The sequence below is a fragment of the Petaurus breviceps genome, unplaced genomic scaffold (assembly GCF_028583685.1).
Source record: "Petaurus breviceps papuanus isolate PSGF00001 unplaced genomic scaffold, PetGlider_PUasm1.0 90842, whole genome shotgun sequence".
Lineage (NCBI taxonomy): Eukaryota > Metazoa > Chordata > Mammalia > Diprotodontia > Petauridae > Petaurus > Petaurus breviceps.
In genome coordinates this window covers 6,712,405-6,734,884 of record NW_027187358.1, presented here as the reverse complement: position 1 = coordinate 6,734,884, position 22,480 = coordinate 6,712,405, and the positions used below count along the sequence as shown (strand labels likewise).

Genomic DNA, 22,480 nt, shown 5'->3' with positions numbered 1-22,480 from the left:
CCCTCCCAAAAAAGGCAAAAAAATAAAATAAATGTAGCAATTTAGACATTACAAAATCCAAGTAGCTCCCATACAGACTGTTTAGGAAAAAAAAAAAAAGACTTAGGGTCAGTTTTCTTTTTTTAATGGATCAATGAAAGGAAGCACACCAGCTAAAATAAAAGCAAAATATTTAGCCATGAACATTATTGATAATGGATAAAAATTGGTTTCACACTAGACACAGAGAAGTGACTGTTGTGACTTCATATTCCCCAGAGAATCGAGGGGGGGAAATCTCCTTGGCAACTGAAAAGGTAGGCATTGAACTTCGCAACTTGAAAAGGTATTGCCCCATAGAGATAATCTGAGACTCAGACAATAATATGGATTGCCCAGAGCCAGGCCACTATTAGTGATGAGGAGACCTTGATATCAAGTCCTTCTGGTTGCTCCTGCAGTGCTGTGGCCATACCTCCCATGCTTTCTCTCATGTACATGTAAATCTCTTATGGACTTTATGATACAAGACAAAACTAGGTGTAATAGATGCCTCCAAACCAAAGAAAAACGACTTCTGTCACAAGCATATTTCAAATGAGATGGAAAATAAAAGTTTGAGACAATTTACCGGGTTTTGAGTCTTATCTACTTGAGGTTCATCTCTCAGATGTGTTGCTTCTAGAAGAAATTTAACGGCATCAAAACTAAATCCATCAACACCCTTTTCAAGCCAAAACCGCATAATTTCCTAAACAGAGGAAACACAAATCGATGGTGAACTGAATTATCATAGAAAATTAATTTGCTATAATGCTAGCTAGTTTTATCAACGGTCTCCAATTTTCAATCAAGATTCTCTCTCTCATACACACACACACACACACACACACACACACACACACACACACGCACACACCCACACCAGAAATTCCTGAGTGCATTTAAAAAAAACTGGGATGCCTAAGAGTGAATATAAAGAAATCTTTCCCCTCTTTATTTTTTCTTTATCTTTCTTTTTTTTTTTTTTAACTATTGGTGGGATCATGATTAAGTTACTTTATCTTTCACTGTCTTGGGTTACTTTCTAAAACTCTTACAGATCAATGGTGGATGAGCATTATAGAAGTAGTAGAAGTTTCCTATAACTATGAAATTACAGGTGTAAAATTAATGTAAATGCCAATGGTACTATGAAAGTCTGAATTCCAAATAAAATCACCTCTGGCCAACTCAATAACAGAAAAGTTAGGTCAATGTTGTTGTTACAACATTGTCCTCCAGTTTACTTAGGACTCTTGAAACCCCAAATTTCTTAACAATGTGCTCAAGTGTGGGTGATAGGTCTCTAAAAACACTATTTAACCTCTTCCCTCTTTCTTTTCAATTTTATTTTAGACTCAGAACACAAATAAAGAATAGAGAAAAGAAACAAAAACATATCATAAACTTAAATACCAAGAAAAAAAGAAAAAACATGTCATGTGCATAGCAGAAAAAAAAAGATTCAAAATATGTAACAATAAATTTTCATTTCAAGAAAGCCTATATGATAAATAATACACGTGTTGGGAACTGTCCCATCTTTTCTTTGATTCCCTTAAGTTTTCTTTTGTTCTTTGCTGTGTACTTTTTTACTTTGTTCTTTTTTGTCACTCCTCCCACCCCTCTCCACTCTTTTTTTTTTAACAGTTTATTTTATTTTACTTTTTGTAAGCAATCGGGGTTAAGTAACTTGCTCAAGGTTACACAGCCAGGTGTTTCTGGGTGGGTGCTAAGTGTCTGAGCTTGGATTCAATCCCCAGGTCATCCTGACACTGGAGCCGGTGCTCTTACTCACTGTGATACCTGGCCACCCCACCCCTCTCCACTCTTAATGATTTTAAAAATCAGGCTTGATCTTTCTTGTCCCTCTGTCAAACCAAGTTATCAGAAACAATGTATATAGGTTACATTATCATGACTTGCAACTTTAGGAGAATTCCATTATATGACCTGTAGATGAAAATTCTCCAGTTACACAGCCAAGACAAGAAGAACAATAGCTGAAAGGCAGTGATGTTATTACCTAATAAGCATATCATTTTCTTAAAATAATGAACTTTCAAGTAACTATATATGTGAAGGTGAATAGAGAAGGCTGGATAACCCAAAAGTCATTCCTATTTGAACTTGCAATGTTCTTTTGTACTTTTGAAACTCTGCATCAAAATCTTTGTAATTACATTTGAGTATAAATATGAATGCATATATATATTCCTGATCTTCAGAGAATTCACTCCAAATCAAACAATGAAGCCATAATGTGAAGATGTGACTTAGGTGGACCAAGAAAGCTGCCTACTTTTACCCTACTCAGGTCTCCCTGATCAAATAAATGCTACTTGCAGTCTACTCCAAACTAGAAACAAACATCTAGTTTCCCAGTTGTTATCCTTTCAAGCAAATTCCCATAGTGGAAGTGGATGGTAGAGTTTCAAGAGGTTTCCTGCTGAAATGAGCGTAAATCATCATCATCATAACTGAAATGTATATGTCTAACTGTTTATAAACCCTCACATACATCATCTCATTTTGTTTTCTAAACAGTCCTGTGAGGTAGGTAGCACAAGGATTACAGAATGACATAATAATTTAGTGTGAAAGGAACCTCAACAGCAATTAAGCCTATCATAATGGGGGGGGGGGGGGGGAACCAAATCACTACACCTTGCCCCATAAATAGACATCCAACTTCTTTTTGAAGATTTTTGATGAGAGGGAACCACTATCAAAGCAGTCCATTCACCTGTGGACCATTCTGTGAGAAATGCTGGCAGTTTGGTTTCCACAGATTCTATAGGAACAACAGATGTTCCAAAAACAAATGTTATACTGGATGTGCAGGAAGGTATAAATCAGGATGAGGGGAGAAAGGGCAGAGCAACTCTATCCAATCATATAGCTGGAAGAAATTTGTAAGTTCACCCTTGGAAGAGGCCTGGGCTAAGCTGACTCAAACTGGCTAGGAACAAAGGATGATCACCAACTTTTCATTAACATTCATGCTTAACTAGCCTCAGGCATGTTAGCTGACACACCCTACAAAGAATTAGAGCCTCCTTATCCAATCATGTGTCCTATGTCAGTGCATGTATGGGAGGAGGGAACACAAGAAGGAGCAGCTATATAAGTGGGCACGTCAGAAAGACTGTAACCCAGAAAAGCTGGAACCAATCCCAGTTCTGAATAGAGGAACAAGGCAGGAAATTTGAATGGAAGCAGCATAAAAGAGCTTACATTTGTCTGATTCTCTGTAGTCTTTTGAGGAGACTACCTATTTATTCAGGAAAGAATAAAATAAAAGTAATGAAAACCTTCCCGACTTTCCAACAAGAATCGTTTATTCCTAGGTGATGTATTTTCCTAACAATTCTAATTGTTTTCTTCCTTGACGATAACCTCAACTTTTCTTCTTTGCAACTTCTACCCATTGCTCCTGGTTCTTCTCTATTGGGTCAAGCAGAGATAATTCTAATTTCTTTTCCATATGATAGCCTTTCAAATACTTGTGACAGCTATTATGTGCCTCTTGAATCTTCTCTAAATAAAAAATTCCCAGTTCCACCAGCTGATTCCCATGGCCATGGACTCACATCAAAAAGGAAAGAAGTTTGGTCTGGCATGGCTTATTCTGATTCTTTGGGGTCATCTTTTCCTCTTCTAGGTTTTCACTAATCATCTCTCTATCCATTCAAAGATAATTTCTCCCATTTTAAAGCTGAATAAGATAAAGGTAAGTAGTAAGAGCCAGATATCAATCTAGCAAGTGATTTATTTAGCAGATAACATGATAGATACTGTCAATGGTCTTGAAGATTTAGACAGGTTTACCAAGTATAATGTACCAGTAGGTCATGTAAGGTTGATGTATTTTCATCTCTAAAGAGCTATCTATCCTTTTAAGTCAGTTTGTTCGAATAGGTGTTATGCCAAAATAAAACAATCAAACCAGAAAGTCGAGGCTTTTCTTACATTTTATTTTCTTTTACTGATGGTAACTTTTTTCTACAAGAAGAATAAAAAGGATTTTAAAGGAATGTTTGCCTTATTGCTTAAGGGCAGCTAAGTATCACAATGAATATAGCCCTGGACCTGGAGTCAAGAAGACCTCAGTTATATAACCCTGATATATATAGACAGACAGACAGACAGATATATTGATCAATGGATAGATAGATAGATAGATAAACTTGGACAAGTCACAATATGTTTCCATCAATTTCCTCATCTGTAAAATGGAGATTAATAATACTACCTGCCCCCTAAGGTTGTTGCAAGGCATAGTGCCTTGCATGTAACAGGTACTTAATAAATTCTTATTAATTAATTTTTTCAAATTAAAGAAAGGGTGCTAGAATCTGCTCAAACCAACTTGTAGAACTGATAGTTGAGTTTTTGGTATGAACATCTGTACCACAGACACTAAAAATTGTTAGAACTTGGAACATGATTTGTTGTTTTACTGATTATCTAGACTTAAAGTGATGGAGAAAAAGTTAATAATTAAATGTGTCCCAGTGGGCAGTAGAGATTCTAACTGAATTTAAAATAGGAAAAAATCTGGAGCAGTCAGAGAAGTCTTCATGGGTAGGTGAACCTAGAAAGATCAAATGGATAAGTGGGGGGAAATGTTGGAAATTCCTAGGAAAGATGACATGCAGTCAAAGTCTGAAACCAAGAAGATGCATGGCCATGCAGGAGACAGAGAAGAGACTGAAGCAAGGCTCATCCATTGACACAGGTACAGGGAGCCTTCAAGTTCACCCCAGAGCAGAGATCCTTGACCATGTTCTGACTTTTTTTGGTTTCTTCTCTTCTCTGCATAATGTTTTCAAATGAAACAGACTGGATTACAAAGAAAGCCAATTTATTAAAATACAGTTATCAAAACATTGTTTAAATTAACCCCAGATGAAGAATTGCCCTTGAGCAAATTGTTTGTTCTACCTACAACCCACCCCTCCAGAGTTCCCCTGGTACAATTTTGGAGTATACACCCATCCCCTCAAGGAGGGAGGCAGAACTTTGGGTAGTCCAAGGTGGGAGTCGTTTAAATTATGTTCAAATTTAATTGGGAATGTATTTTTGTACTACATGTGACTAAGAGTGGGTCACTTCAGACAAATTCATGGAAATGGTGGGGGAGGAGGAAGGGGAGGAAGGTTGAAGGCCAACAGCAGGAAACTAACAGAACTATTCTACCCTCTTACTTAACTTTATTCCTCCAATTTCCATGTTGATTGCATAGAGTACATGATTCCTCTGACAGATGCAAAGCTTAGGCACACCTGTGCTCGGTCATGCCTTCCCAAGAGGAGGCGAGTTGCTTTAGACTCAGGGCTTCAAGTGTTCCCCGTAAGTCTCAGGCAAAGTAAATAGAATCAAGAGAGCAACCAAGCAAACTCTACTAAGTACTGTCAATAAACAGTCTGGAATATTAAAGCAAATAATTAAATTTGGGTAGATGCTGTCAAAACTAAAGACAAGATTTGCCACAGATAAATAAATGGCTGATAATCTGCTTCAAATCACTACTAGCTGATCAGATTCGATGAAATTTTTGTTTGTATCACCAAATGCCAAACCCATAACACTAGTTATTGCTCTGACTCTGTTTCTGTCTCTCTTTCTTCCCTTCTCTCTGTCCCCTCCCTCTGTCTCTCAGTCTCAATATCTCTATCTCTGTTTCTGTTTCCCTTTCTTTCTCTCTGTCTCTCTCTGTCTTTGCCATTCTGTCTCTGCTTCTCTGTCTATTGTCTCTGTCTTGGTCTGTCTGTCTCTGTCTCTCTCTCTGTCTCTGTCTCTCTTTCTCTGTCTCTCTCTGAATCTGTCACTCTGTCTCTCTGTCTCTCTCTATCTCTGTCTCTCTGTCTCTCTCTGAATCTGTCACTGTCTGTCTCTCTCTATCTCTGTCTCTCTGTCTCTGTCTCTCTCTGTCTCTGTCTCTCTTTTTCCATATATAGTCCACCTAAAAGCAAATACAACAGCCCTGGAGACTGCAACTGTTTAAATGTTCTAATCCCTCTTTAGCATTAGTACTGGTTATCAGACACTGAAAAATAAAAATAATTATCCAAATCAAGTTTTGTGGTATTGGAGAGTGTTTTAATAGAATCTGTTTATTTTTTAATTAAACTCTGAGACTAACCATTTTGAGCAGTACAACTTGAAGAAAAACCTAAGAGTTTATTTCTGAAACCTATTTTAAAATATCCAAATAGGGGCGGCCAGGTAGCGCAGCGAGTAAGAGCACTGGCCCCAGTGTCGGGATGACCTGGAGATTGAATCCGAGCTCAGACACTTAGCACCCACCCAGAAACACCTGGCCATGTAACCTTGAGCAAGTTACTTAACCCCAATTGCTTAAAAAATATATATCCAAATAGTTAAACAGTCCACAGTTCAATCCTGAAAAATCTTTGCTATGTATGTTGTTTACATAAGGATAGGGACTGGACCTTTGAATTTTTTTGGATACAGGGAACTCCCAGATGAGGAGTCACACTCTACCATTACAGGTCAGTACGTTCTTTGAAACTTTTAGTCTTAGAGAGTCACCAGGACATCCAGAGGTTGAGACCTGCCAGGGTCACAGAGATAACAGAGGAAGGAGTTGAAATCAGGTCTTCCTGACTCAAGGTCAGCTCTCTTCCCACTATGCTACACTGTCTCTGTGTTATATACAAGACATAATTCCCCTTATAGGATGAAAAAAGAGAATTTATTGACAATTGTTATTAACTTTACTTCAATCAAGCTTTCCCAGAGTGTTTCCCACTGTAGCTAACATAGGCTACTGTATTAAGCTTGGAGGGGAAGGCAAAGTGGTACCCTTATTGGAGGAAGATAGTAACACCAGCAACAAGAACAAGAGTTAGTGTTTATACACTGACCAGATACACATAGCCTATGACCAAATACTTAACCCAAATTTTACAATAAGGTACTATAAATACCCCATAAAAGAAGAAAATTCATACTTTCTTCTCTGGTTTGAAGGGAGGACCAAAAACTTTTACTTGGATTTTCCAGACTGTGGATGTACCCCATACCTAACCCCACGATGTGAAAAGGATAACCATACTAGTGTTTCATTAGAAACTTCTGTCTTACATTATACACATAGCAGCACTTATTAGGAGAGCCAAACTCCTGATGGACAGCTGAGAAAGAAGTAAGAACTATGAGGCAGGATGCTGGAGAGGGAAAGATCAGTGCACCAGATTAGGCAGAGGCAGATCTCCATAAAAATTTTCAAAGAAATGGAGAAATAAGACCTTCCCCCTCGCATTTTAAAGAAATGCAAAGGTGGGTCTGGCAGAGCCTGGGAACTTTTAATAAGCAAAAAAAGAGGAGGTATGTCATTATAGTGAATGTGAGAGATGCAGAGTTCAGCTAAAGGAAAGATAGAGCAGAAACTGCAACTAGGCTGACCTAGATAGAGTTTTGGATAGAGAGTCAACAATTTCTGAGTTCAAATCCTGTCTCAAGCACTTAAAAGCTGTGGGACCCTGGGCAAACACATTAACCTCTCTGGGCCTCAGTTTCCTCATATGCAAAATGAGGGGTTTGGACTCTATGGCCTCTAAGATCCCTTCTGGCTCCAAATCTGTGATTCTATGAAACAGAGTGGGCAGTTCCCTATACAGTGCTAAGGACAAGTAAGGACTTTTGAAGGGATGGATGAACTACAGGTTCTAGGTAGAAGGAGGTAAGCTACAAGGAAGAAAGTTGGAGAAACTTTTTTATTCTTAAAATGATTTGGCTGGAAAACTACTTAATAACTTACACTAAAATTAAGGGATGAGATGAGTATTACAACTTGTAAATGTTCCAGCTATTACTTTCACTCTGATAAAAATAAGTGTGATTACAGAAACTGACTTGGCTTGCTCTAACAAAATGGGAGGAGGATGGAGGAATGGGAAAGTCATACTCAGTGATAGGGACTCAAGACATATGCTAAAGACAGAGAAATGACCTCCCCCTGGTGGATATTTTGGGTGATGACAGCAAAAGTGACCCAACACCTTAAATGACCAGGAAGTTAAAAGACCCAGAACAAGGAGGGGAGTCATTTCCAGGGATGTACTGGAACCTGCTCCCACTTGATATCTAGAAAGAGCTGATTGTTAAATTTTCAGGATGAGCATTTATACCTCAGAAATCAGCAAGGGCTACAAAAATGGTTTGATTTACTGTTCTATAGATTGTCAAAACTTAAGAAAGAGATGGAGAAAATGATAATGCAGATTAACCTTAAAAATGGGTTGGGTACACATTTTTTGAGAGCCTGTTGTTAAACATTTACCAGAACGCCCCTGCCCTTAACCCTCATTTCTTTCATCACATTCTCTAATGAAGTTCATGGGTTTCCCAACAATTTGGGTTGGAAGGGGTTAGACTGAAACCTATATGGAAAAAAAGAAAGCTGGGAGGATTTTGACTCTACTGCATGCTGAACAGGAATGTTAGTCTTGTTCTGCCACCATGTTGGCAGACTTGGGGTCACTCGGAGCTAGGAGAGACTGGTGGCTTTTCTCACATAGAACTGTTCAGCTTGTCAAAGCTATGGCGGGACTCCTCTGTGAATACAGGAAATGGCTTTGGTTGTTGTTATGGCTTGTGTCCCAACCAGTGACGTCATCAGTGTGACTAACTCCTGATAGGAAAACTCCCTTTACCAAATGCAGATCAGCAATTTGTAACTTCTAATCTTAGAAAGGTTCCTAGGGCACTGAGAGGTCAAGTCACTTGCCCATGGTCACAAAGCTATACAAGTCAGTGGTACAACCAGGACTCAGTATTCCTGATTAGGAGGCATCAATCGATCCTCTATCTCCTCTGCCATGGGTCTCTCAGGAGGAGTGTCAGAAATAAGAAAACAGAAGGGCAGTGTTTAGCACAGGCTTTGAAATAATAGAACACAAACTGTCCCAAGAGTCAGAAGATTTAGATGCAAGCCCAAACTATGTGACCTTTGGGAAGTCACTCTGTACCATTTAGCCTCAGTTTCCCTATATGTGAATTAGGGATAACCCGTTCTACTTCATGAAGTTGTGAGGAATAAATGACAGGATATGTGAACTGTCTTTGCAAAGTAAAAGGAGTTCTACAAATGCAAATTTTGTTCAAGGTGTACCCCACCAACACCTCCTAAAACCTTCCCAATGTTTTCAACCCTGATTTTATACATTAGAAAAACTTTGGCCCAAACATGTTAAAAGATTTGCCCAGGGTTAAGAGAAGACTTGTGTTGAACACATGAAGGGCCTATGATTTCCTCCATGCACAAACTCCCTCTCCCACCAAACCTGACTCTTTCTAAGATCCATCCACAGCTTAGAGAATTGCTTGAGGCTCTGGGATATCCATAACTTGCCCATAGTCACACAGATAGTAACTATCTGGCCGCAACCCAGATCTTTCTTCCTTGGGAACCTATGTCCTATGAGAGACAGCATAGTATGTGGTCAAAAGCTGGGCTTGGACTCAAGATACAGGTTTGAATCCTACCTCAGACACAGACCCTCTCCTCAAGTGACAACCTACCTCTGCCTTAGTTTCCTCATTTTTAAGACGAGACTTTGGACTCGATGTTATCTATGGTTCCTTCTTGCCCTGAATCTATAATACTGTTATCTATTCCTTCCCCATGCTGCCTTTAGGTTGAACACAGGACAGAGAGAGGATTCTACATACAGAACTTTTAGGGGAGGACACTGCCCTCACCAGTGTAGGTCAGCACCTTCTTGGCACTTTACACAGTTGAAATGACTTGCTCAGGATGTTTACACAGCCAGATTTCGTGGGAGGCTGGTTCCAAGTGAAGTTCTCAATGCATGATGCCAGCTTAACTTGCTGGGTTTACCACTTCACCCTCGTCAAACATTAACCTCAAGCCCAGTTGAACAGAATCATGTCCTACCACTAGCTGCAGGTGAAAAATCAGCAGAGGGAAAATATGGGAACATGGAGGAAACAAGTGGCTCATTTCTGCAGCATTACTTATTACAGAATTATCACTGAGAGTCACAGCATCTCCAGAGACTAAACATGGAATTGAGTTTTGTGGGGAAGCAAAAGGAAAACGGAAGATGGAAATACCTGTGTGTTACCAGTCAGGTCATCTATGTAATAGGCACGATTTAAAATGACTCTTGGGAACTCTGGTTGGCAAATTATTAATCTGACTATTTCTATTTCTATTTTTAAAATAAGTGCATCGTGGGGTGGGGAGGGGTTGACCCTGCTCACTAAACCTTTTATGGGCAAAGCCACTTTCCAGGGCAGGTTTTTTATTTGCTTTTACTACTTGATCTTCCTAAGGCTGTCCTGCAAACAACTAATAATCATCCCAAATGGATAGTAGAGAAGATTTTGTGTTCACTAACTTCACTATTCTCAAGAATCCTGGGAAGAATCTGGACTTGGTTAAAAAAAAAAAAAAAACCACCCTTGTGATACATTGTAGCAAATATTGACCCAGCTCATCTAAACTTCTTTAGTTCCCATTATGTTGGAAACTCTCAATTTTGTAACATAGAGATCAAAAACAAAACAAAACAATAAAAGAACCATGCACAGGAAAAACCCAGCAGAAAAGGGAAGTCAAGTCAATATCAAGGCAGGTCAAAACATAATAAGAGCAAGTCTCCTGTTGAAGCACAAGCTCCCACCCTTTTACAAGGTGTCTGTGTATTTTGGCATTCAAAGCCCTTCATAACCTCTCTCCACTCCCAACACCACCTTCCTAGTCTTCTCCCACCATCTAGGTTTTAAGGGCAGCTAGATGCAGTGGATACAGCACCAGGCCTAGAATCTTCCTGATAAGTTCAAGCCTAGCCTCTGATACTTACTAGCTATGTGACCCCAATCATGTCACTTAACTTCCATTTGCCTCAGTTTCCTTATCCATAAATGTAGATAATAATAGCACTTACCTACCAGGGTGGTTTTGAGGATCAAATGAGATAATAATTATAAAACAATAAGTACTATAATTATTATTTTTATTACACCTTATACCTCTGCCCCCCCCCCAAATCATTCTTCAGTCCAGTGACAATGATCTCCTTGCACTTCCCCAAACAAGACTCACTGTCTCTGGCTGCCCCCATGCCTGGAATGCTCTCCCCTCTTCATTTCTCCCTGCCTCCTGGCTGCCTTGGCTCCCTTCAAGATCCAGCTAGAATACCATCTTCTGCAAGAAGCCTTTCCCATCCCTCCCTCTTAATTCTAGTGCTTTCTCTCTGTTAAGCATTTCCCATTTATCAAGTATATAGCTTGTTTATACGTATTAATTTGCTTGTTGTCTTCCCCATCAGATTATTTTTGGCCTCTCTTTGTATACCCAACACTTAACACAGTGCCTACCACATAGCAAATGCCTAATAAGTACTTACTGATTGACTGACTTAGAACTTTAACATTTGCAAAGCATTTTACATGTTATCTCATTTCATTTTCACAATAACACTGTGAGGAAGATGCTATTATTATCCTCACTTTAGAAATGGATGACATAACTGAGGCTGAGGTTAAGTGACTTGCCCTCCCCACCTATAGGGACTGGATATTCAGATCAACTAAATAGACATGATAACTGAAACCTTCAGAAATCCAATGCCAGAATTTTAGCTAGACAACACTTAAACGTTTTACCTTGTTCCTCACCACATCTTCCCAGCAGTTCTAGGAAGGTGAGTCAATGTGGGGTGGGGGAGGAGTCACTAATGTCTTCACACTTCAGCTCTCCATTGTGCCAGGGAGGCAGGAAGGGGCCACAGGTATTTGTCCCAAACACGTTCTTCCAGTGATTTGACTTTAAACAACTGGTTCAATAAAAGAAGTGCTTAAGTGGGTTTGGGAAATAGAAGTTTAAGTGGGTGTAGCTACTCACCTTTATTTCTTCCTGGACATCTGTATTACGGAAATTTAAATCGGGCTGCTCTTTCATAAACTGGTGGAAATAACACTGATTTCGCACTTCATCATATTGCCAACTAGAGTTTCCATAGACACTCAACTATCAAATAAAGAAGAAGCCATTGGCTGCTTAATAGAATTCAGATGACATCAGAGCCAATAAAGAAAAGGAAACTATTCTCCAATCCCAATCTTTCACAAATTTCTAAGCATTTTCCTTTTATGGAGAGTTCTTTGGTAAATTAACTCCCCTAAAAATGTCTCCAGTTACCTTGATGGTTGTATCAAATAGGCTTAGGGCCTATATGTTTGGGGAGGCCAGTGAAAAGAATGCTTCACAGCATTTGTCCTTCACAATAGTCACACCAAAATAGCATAAGGTTTGGGGGGAGAGAAAGGAGTAATTTCAACAAAAGCAGCATATCTGACAAGAATTTTTTTCCTGAAACTTATTTTGTATCAACATCCAAGTTAATGATTAAAAACTGGACAAGACAAGGACACATAGAGCAATTCCCTAGACATTGACTTCCAGAATGATAGCAATTAAATTCAATAAATATTTATGAGGTTACTACTATGTGAATGGCACTGTCTCTTCTTTGACCACATGAAGGGGTCAAAGAACTCTGAGACTGTTATCTTCCAGGCAGGGGGTAGGACAGATCTAGCCACTCCTGTATGATAATTCTTTCCTCTGTTCAGATCTGGGTTCTCTCTGAGGGACTCCATTCTAACTTATGGTGACATCCAACCACATGGCCCAGATTCCCGTTGGGTCTTATGATGAATGCGTAACCAGGTACAAAGGTAGTGAAGCAGTCTGTATGCCAGGAAAGTTTACTATTTCTGCTGACTTCTTCATATGCAATTCCAAGTGGAATACATTCCAAGGTGTGGAATGCTTCATTTACCTTGACAGGCCTCACCCTTACATTTTATTTTCTCTGTCATTGCCCCTTATGACATCCAATTTTGCTGAAGCCTAAATAGGACATATCAGGACATAAGAAACTAGGATGCTATGTGGCATTAACTTGGCTTATGCCTTTTAGTCCTATTGTTTTATGAAGGTTTTCTCCGATTTTGAAAAATCTAGCTGCATTAGATTTTGTATATTTGCTCTAAAAGTCTATAAGCTATCAGGTTTGCAATAAATAGCTTAGTGACCTCAACAAAAAGAAATGCCTATTTGCTTCATTCGCAAAAAGAGAGGAAAGCAAAACACTTACCCAGTTGTTGGGTGGTATGGTCACGCCATCTACATGCGTGCAGTCATGCCAGATGTAATAATCTGTATATTTTCCTGTCCGATTCCGACTCAATTGAAACCAAATATGTTTATCACTTGTGTGATTTGGTATAAAATCCATTATGAGCTTCAAACCTTATAAAATAATGAGTGAAAACTTGTGTTGGAAGATGTATATTATGAAAATTAATATACACAATTCAAGAAAAGTATAGAATTAAAAGATTTAAAGCACTTAAAACTACTCTTTCCCTTCTCTGTTACCTTTATCATGTATAGCTGCAACTAGATTCTCAAACTCTCTCATTGTTCCAAAAATGGGATCAATTTCTCGGAAATCTTCAACGCCATATCGGAAATCTTTAATGGATGATTTATAAAAAGAAGTAATCCATACATTCTTTATGTTTAAATTTATGATGTGATCAAGTTTCTCTTGTATGCCTAAAAGGAAGAAAAAATGTTAAGGGCAAGAAACGTTAGGGTGATTGTTTTTAAACAACAGCATTTTAAAAAGGGAATAAAAAATAAGTTTAAAATACTTATTGGAAATGACATATATGTTGTTGACAGTAACATTTGCAGTTTCATTCACTTCATTACATTTTAAATATCAAGCTTCATTGTTCTGTTCTAATAATAAGTTGACTCTTTAAACAGAAATAGATATTCTCAAATTTCAAAGTATTCTTCAATGAGAAGGTTAACGTTCAACAAAGTCAAGTGACTTGTTAATGCTCAAGGAATGATACGGTGGTTGAGCTGACAAAATTTTCATCAAATTTCTTAGAATGGTCACTCTGACTTGTTCAGTTAAATTATAATGTTCTGCAGGAGAAGAATAAAGGATTGCTCTTTTTATTCCTTTTACTGATTATATATCAGCCCTCAGGACAACAATCACATGTGGACTAAATTTATACATCTATCTACAAGGCTGCATTATAGCAGGCCTATCATATGACTCTTTTATACTAGTCAGTATAAAGTGAAATGTAGTCTAACAAAAAGAGAGCTACACTTGGCAAAAACTATGACCAACAAAAAAATGTTGAAATGAAATGAGTGCATTACTCAGGATTGTGGGATTACTGGTAAAACCACAGGATTGTAGATTTGAAGCTAGAAGGGAACTTTAGTCTACCTGGTCCAATTCTCTCATTTTAGAGATGAAGAAACACAAATAGCTTAAACACTGTGTTTTACCTTTGGTCCAATGGCCTAAATCTAGACTCAGAAACTTGATCTCTTTATCTAAATCTTTCATAATTTTCTGTGTTACCTTCTCCAAGCCAATTGACCACTCTGTGTCTCACTCTGTGGCCATTCTGAGGACTATGGCACTACATATGGTCATTGGATGAATAAATGAGTGAATGGAGAGAAAGTATAACTCAAAAGTATAAAATAATCTTTTTTTAAAAAAAGAAAATGAAAAAAATTTAATTGGTGATCATAACCACAGAATATGCTTTAAGAATACTGACATGATATTCTAAAGATGAGAACCAATATGTTGGAAAACTAAGAAATAAGCAGGTGCTCCTAAATTGATGCCCCAATGACTAGAAGGTAATCCATGAAAGGCTCAATCAGCCTATGAAAGAGGGAGTATCCCAAAAGTACCTACTATGAAGCAGTGCTTGCCCATAATCACACACCTGGTTAATGACAAAGCGAAGTCCAGAACAAAGATATTCTGACTCATTCATTGATCTTTCTTACTACTATATGCTGTTAGGAATAGCACAAGTGACCCTGCCATTTTTTCCAAAACTGAATATAAGATCCATTGTAACGAATGTAGCTTCTTTGGTTTTAAAGGGACTTTTTATTCGTTTGTATTCTGTGCTTCTCCCTTTTGTTTGGCTCCTTAATAACTCAAAAAATGTATCTATTGGGGCCTCCTCTTTATGTACCGGGCCAGAGGCTCTGGAGAATACAACATCTGCATGAAATACAGTCCCAACCTTCAAAGCACTTCTATAGAAAGGGATGTAAGTGTAATGTTAAAGGGATATAAGATCTTGCCCATCCATTAATAGGCCTCACTAGAGTCCATTAAGGGAAGCTAGATTAGGGGAGGCTTTCTGGTAGGAAAGCTTTCACACCTTTTGTTAATTTCTAATTAGGCACTGAGTCATGAGGGTTGTGATATCCTCAGGTTCTAAAAAGGGTATATATACTCTAAGGTTAGCATTTTGCTTTGAGACTCACTCACTGGAAGAGTGTTGTTGTGATTTGACCAGATGAGACTCTGGGTAGCCATTAAGGAGTCCCTCCAACTTTGAAAAATCCAGATGTTGGTGCTTCTCTCTCTGGTAACTATGTATGTATTGTTGCCTTGGTCAGACAGCTGGATCGGTCTGTTGATCTGTGCTAATTTCTCAGACAGTTAGGAAGCCCTGTCTGCTGGTCTTTATTTCTCTGCTTGTATTTTCTCTATTTTCTTTGTTTGTATTTTCTCTGAAGTTCAGGATGCTGACTTTTCCCCTGAACTAATGGATGTAATTAAAAAGATTGTTGACCCTTTGAACAGCTGTCTTTCCTAGTAAAGCAAATCTAAGAACCTGTGCTAGCAACAATCCTGGGTATGCCAGTGTGGTTACTGCTACAGGAAGTCACATTTAAGTCATAATAACCCAAGGAGAAGTGGGTAGCCTCAGAAGACCTAGTTTCAAAGCCTGCCTCTAGCACTTACCCATCAACTCCCCCATTAGAATGATAGTTCTGTGACAGCAAGGACTGTCTCCCTTTTCCATTTGTATCCCTAGTACTTAATAATCACTTAATAAAAGCTTCATTCATTAATTCATACCTCTAAGTAGTTGTCTAAATCACTTAACCTCTCTGAGAGAGGTCACCTTCATCATTGGTAAAATAGAGTTGGCTCAGATGACCTTTGGGATCTCTTTTATCTCTAGGTCTGGGATCCTGAGATACAAAAGCCTGAAGGGGTATACAGAAGGAAGAATTGAGTCCAGCTGGGGTGACTATGGAAGGCCTTGTGGAAGTCAGTACATGAGCTCAGTCTTGAAGGACGGGTAGTCTTTCAAAAGAGATTTGGAGAGTGAAGAAACACAATGGGGTGGGGGGAATCCAACACAAAAGTGAGCTTTTTGTTTGGGGGAAAACTTTGGCATGTTACTCTATTTAAGGTTTGCAAAGTGCTACACACAGATACACACACACACAAAAAGTACAGTCAGTTCTGCTATAACCAGACATATATGTTCTTAAAAATAAAAATTGTGTAAAAAAAATCCACGTGCTTATTGGAAAAAAAAAATATTGTCAGTGACACACGTACAAAAAAAGATAATCTAATCAAAACAGTAACAGTTTTTATACATGTTAAATGGATAAGAAATACATACAAACTACAGTAAATAGTGACCAGCATCTTCCCTCAGGCTGCTGCTCAGCCTGCACACTGCCAAGGGCCAGCCTTTCTGGGACCACAGTTCCTACTGCACCAGAGGATAGAGAAGGAATAGATAAGGTGCTTGAACTTGAAGTTTGCTTGTGGAATGGGTTAAAGCTTGGGCATTATTGTGAAGTGGTGCTATTTCTCTTCCGGTGTATAGAACGCAGCATAATTCACATCATGCACAAGTTGTTCCCTGATGTTATCCATGGTGTTGGAACAAATTTGAGTTTTCAAAATGAGCTTTAGAGCAGAATTGACTGAATAAAGTAGTGTGAGCTAAGCCTTGAAGGGAGGTCATGCTTCCAAGAGGTAAGGGATGTTAAGAAGGCACAGAAGGGGCTACATCAAGGAGACCGTTTGGCTGGGACATTGAGTCCTCCAAAAGGAAGGGATATGGAATCAATCTGGAAAGATATTGACAGCCTGATTGGGAAGAGAGGAGCCTGAATTTTATCCTGGAGCCAAGAGGGAGCAATAGAAATGACATGACCAGACCTGGGCTTCTGGAATATCAATTGAGCAGTTGTTGGATTTATATGGAATGGTTAGCAATGAGGATAATGATGACAGTAATAGGGTGTGTATATGTACATATACATATGTATATTCAGTCCTTTATGTTTTATATAATGTAAGCTCCAGGCAAACCCTTTCTGGAACAAATTATTTTTATTATTAGCTGTAGAGACTCTGAATCAACCTTAACTCAATGGCCACTCCTTTGCTCTGAGACTCCCATTGCTGATCTTACAGCATTGTTAAAGAGGAAAGTGTTTATAAAGGCCAAGATATCATAGAAATGCAAGATGTTCAGATCCAATTGCTTGCCAAGTTTTGTCAGTTCTACCTCCACCTCTGACCCCTTCTTTTTAATCACAAGGACAACCCGCTAAGGTCAAACACTCATGAGCTCTTGCCTGGACAATCCCTAAAAGAGGCTCCTAGTTGATTCTCTAACTCATTCAATTCTTCTTTGTTCCCCCAAGTTATCCTCCATATAGTTCCCAAAGTGAGATTCCTAAAGGTCTGACCATGTCACTGTCCTGCTCAAGAAGTTTTGGTGGCTCCCCACTGCCTCCAGGATAAAACATTAACTTTGGTTTTCATAATCTGGCTCCCCTCTGCCTTTCCAGAAATACTGCACATTCCTCCCCTTCACACATTCTACATCCCAGCCAAAGGGCCAATTCACTGTTCCTCCCACAAGACAACTATTGTGCTTTTGTATAAGCCATCCCTCAAGGCCAGAAGGCACTCCTTGCTTCCCTTGGGTTCCTGGTTACCTTCAATCCTCATCTCAAGTTCTACCACCTACAGGAGACCTTTCCTGACCTCCCCAGCACCCCATATCTCTCCTCATCCCCACCTGCCCTCTACAATCCCTTCTACTTTCTTTGCATATAACCAGAATCTGTTTGTAGGTTATATAGGTGTATATGTATATGTATAGATGTAGATGTAGATGTAGATGTTGGCTTCGCCTATAGAATATAAACTCTAAACGGTCAGGCACTGGTTGGTTCATTTTTGTCTCTGTATCCCCAGTGCCCAGCACAAAGTTGACACTTTAATAAATGTTTCTTGAGTGAAGGTACTCCACATTACAAGCGGGCTGGCCAACTTGCAGGTCCCTGACGGGCCACTATCTTCCCTGTGGACTCCCTCCTCTCCTCTGACCCTTTGAATGTTTAGCTTCCTCCAAGTCTTTGTGCTAGAGGCCTTTCCTGATCCCTCCAGGGTTTAGTACTCTTTCCTTCCTCCTACCCTCAATTGGAGAGCTAGAGGAGGAGTAGATAGAGCCCTGGGTCTAGAGTCAGGAAAACCTGAGTTTAAGACCAGCCTCAGACATTGACTAAATGTATGACCTTGGACAAGTCTATTTGCCTCAGTTTCCTTCTCTGTAAAATGGGGGCAATAATAATGACTATCTCCCAGGGCTGTTGTGAGGATAAAAATGAGATCATATTTGTGAAGTGCTATATAAATGCTAGTTATTAGCTATAGATCTGAGTCATGAAGGCTCTGAAGTGGGATTAATTAGATTCCAAAATACACTAATACATATAATACAGTCTTTATTCTGGGCACACAGTAGTAGGAGCTTTAAAAACATTTACTGGAATGAACTGGATTAATTAATTCTTTAGTATTAAATATGCATAATAATCTTTGAACCTTCCATCCCTTATAGAAATGTCAGAATTAAGGGGTAAGTGAGTGTGAGAAACCCATCATGGTCAACAAACTGTAATTAAAAAGCTGTTAATATATTTGATATGTTATAACCATTATTCATTGAATATCAAGACCTGGGGTCTTCTGGCCTCAGGCTGTGGAACCCTGGACAAAGGACTCAATTTCTCAGTGCCCTAAGCACCTCCTTAAGGGGAAGAAGAGGAAATAAGCATTTAATAAGTGCCTACTAGATGCCAAGCTTAATTCTCACAAGCAACCTTGTAAGGTAGATGCTATTATTTTGCAATTGAGAAAACTGAGGCAAATCAAGGGTAACAGAGCTAGTGAGTATCTGAAGTTGAATTTGAACTCAGGTCTTCCTGACTCTAGACCCAGGGCACTATGCCACCAGCTTCCTCAGAATAGATAAATTACAGACGTGTTATATGTGTGTCTATAGAAAGAGTTATCATACCTGGAGTTCTGTATACTAATGAAATCGTGTATCTGGAGCGAAATAAGCATTGCCTTCTCCTCTCCCCCTCTACCCAATCATACTTTTGTTTTTAAGAAAAATCATAGGATATTCTTATTGGTTCATTCACTGTCCCCTAAATCAAAGAATTGTTCACATAAGCTTTTATTCTGCCTATTGCTGTATCTGCAGGCATTCAATAAATTCCTTGTGAGGAGAAGTTTCATTCTCCTCTCCAGTACTCTGATTCCAAAACACTCTGCTTAGGGTATTCAATAGACATGTGTGTAATGCTACCATGTAGAGTTTCCCTCTGTGCTGTGGCTGCCACAAAAAAATAGCAGCAGGGGCTACCATTGAATTACCCTCCTGGTTCATTCCTTTTATGAAATTAACTGATATACTTGATATGTTGATGTTCAGAAATCTCTTCTGAATCTGTTTCATCCAGAGGCTTTTCTTAAGATGTCATTCTCTCTGTTGGTTCTTGGCTTTGGAGCTCTACTTTATATGGCCTTTGGACAAACTAGCAAAATGCTTGACATTCATTCCACCCCAGCACATGTAATTATGTAAGAATAACATAAAACAGTTTTGCTTATAATATTTAAAAACCTGAGTTTTACCAGTTTTTCTAGATAAAACTAGTGCTTTTTTTTCCAGCCTAGTAAGAAAAAATTCCCCCTCCCCATTTCTTTCCAGTTCCTGAGATATAAAGTTATTCATTGGTAATGAATTCCTAAAGGTGTGGTTAAGGGAGGACTCTTCATAACCCCATAGGCAATTGTTTCAGCAGCCTTTGGCCTAGGATAAGATTTCAAACCAAGGTAAGGTGCCTGAAGGATTTAGGATATTAGAGATCTAAAGTTGAAAAGGACCTTAAAGTCATCTAATTTAATCCTTTACTGATTGTATAGATGAGGAAATTAAGACTCAGAGGTATAAGCCAACTTGCCCAAGGTCATAAATTGTAAAGAGAGGAGCCAGGGTCTCCAGAGGTCAAATCTAAGGGCTCTATGCTAGATCAGGCTGCTTTTGCACACTTTACTTTCCCCAACTCTCTATTTTACATAATACCAATGATATCAAGATTACACACTAAACATTAACATGTAATAAATAACTTTATGATTATATCAACCTCTTCAGATCATAAATGAGAAGCTAGGGAGTTTCGGCTTACTTGTGCTGATGAGTGTTATACTGAAGGAAATCTGCGTTTGCAGGAGGAGATAGAATTAGGAAGCCAGGGACAGCCACATCATATATTTGAATAACCTTGTAAAAGATTATTGTATGACATTTAGCTATAAATTGAAAAAATATAAGAAGTTATGAGATCCCAAATGAAACCAGTCAAAATGAATAGTAACATCTGTCAATCCTCATGACACACTTCTAAGCATTCTTTTATTTACCCTTGATTCAAAGACTTTCAAAGGGTCTTTGAGTAATTTTTTTCATTAACCAAACGAAATACTCTATATTGTTAAATAGACAAGTTTGCTTAGTGAGATTTTTTTTCATCATAGGGAAGAAGAATTTTGACCATCCTAGCAGTAACAGGCATAATGAGTTTCCAGAGAACTGGAGAGTGACTTTAGGCAAGTCACTTAACTCCAATTGCCCTCCAGAAAAGCAAAAAGAAAAAAGAAAAAAGAAAAAAAACTGGAGAGAACAATAAACCAAATCACATTTTCCTTTCTTCATTAGTTCTAGCAAACATTTATGGGGACTAACCTTTCAGATCACCATTGCCATCCTTGTTGCTGTCCTTAAAGGAACGTGGGTAGATCTGGTATATAGGACTAGCTTGCCACCAATCAAGGCACTTTGGAGACAGGGTAATAATTGCAATGGTCGAACTGATGAGCACCAGCACAGATACAATGATGAGCCAGAAGAGGATTTCTCGGGTGACTTTATACCGTGCTTGGCTTGAGTACAGAAGCAGGACTTCTTTGGGCATCCCTGCATAGGGCTTGATAGGGTCCAGCTCTTGGGGATGGACGTCAATAGTACTTGTCTTCAGTGGATCGACCTGGTTGCTGCCTTCAATTTCTCTTTCAGTGACTGCCTCATTTTGTACAAATCCATTGTTGGTGTGACCTTTCATACTCATTCTCATAGAGTCTTTCTTACTTTCATCTTTGGCCATATTTTTCTGCTTCTCCTTCGAGGGAACTTTCTTGCAGTAAACAAAGGAGAAAAAATAACTTGCTTACTGAAATGTTTGGAGATGTATTTAGCTTGGTATGGTTTATAAATAAACCTGGCTGGTTAAAGTTCAACAAGGAAAGAAAGGGTAAAGGTAAAAGGGATTAAAAAAAAACAAAGACTTTATTTTCCATATAGGTCCAAGGGGGAAAAAACTAAAACATTAAGCTTTAAGGAAAAGAAGGGAGATAAATGAACCAAATATCTGTTATTTTGCTCATTTTGTTATATATTGTATATTTATGTTGTGTTTATAGGTACAGGAGTGTATATATATATATATATGTATATATATATATATATATATAACTACTCTCTCGTATGCAGTATGAATTACTTTCTACTTTCCACGAAAGTAGCATTTAATGTTTACACTAGAGTTTTTTAAACATTGGTAAGTAGAAAATGCTGACATTTCTGCCCTCATGTAAATTAAAAAGTATGCATTTTATATCTAAATTAAATATTTAAAATGATATGCTTTCCTTTAAATGATGATTTATGGTATATGTTATTTATTTAAAAGCATTAACAAAGACATGAATTACTAAGATAACATTAAGTTTATTTTTTTTAAGGAAAGGATAAAATTTGGAATTGAAACAATAAAATAGACAATCAATTTTTCTCTCTTTTGTCCCACTTGCTTTAAATACATGATCATTTTCAAATCGAGGATATTTCCTGAAATTAGTCATTATTATTATGTAATTAAATAGCTAATTTGTTATTATTCTGTGGGAGATTATGTAAAAAATTTTCTTTTTTTTCTTTTTTTCTCTCCTTTTACCTTGCTTCCTTTCCTTTTTTCTTTCTCCCTTCCTTTCATTTTCCTTTCCTTCTTCCTTTCCTTCTTTTCCTTCCTTCTTTCCTTCTTCCTTCCTTCCTTCCTTCCTTCCTTCCTTCCTTCCTTCCTTCCTTCCTTCCTTCCTTCCTTCCTTCCTTCCTTCCTTCCTTCCTTCCTTCCTTCCTTCCTTCCTTC

General features: G+C 38.4%; 1 protein-coding gene across 1 annotated transcript in view; it reads right to left on the bottom strand.

Moving 5' to 3' along the window:
- SLC3A1 (solute carrier family 3 member 1) overlaps positions 1–21,510 on the bottom strand; it is a 30,860-nt gene extending 9,350 nt beyond the window's left edge. The window contains exons 1-5 of the mRNA XM_069071613.1: positions 21,022–21,510; positions 13,466–13,645; positions 13,182–13,336; positions 11,924–12,049; positions 611–730 (exon numbers count right to left, since the gene is read on the bottom strand). Of these exons, the coding sequence (XP_068927714.1) occupies positions 611–730; positions 11,924–12,049; positions 13,182–13,336; positions 13,466–13,645; positions 21,022–21,439 (999 nt within the window). The 5' untranslated portion in view covers positions 21,440–21,510. The remainder of the gene's footprint in view (positions 1–610; positions 731–11,923; positions 12,050–13,181; positions 13,337–13,465; positions 13,646–21,021) is intronic.
- Between the last annotated feature and the right edge of the window lie 970 nt (positions 21,511–22,480).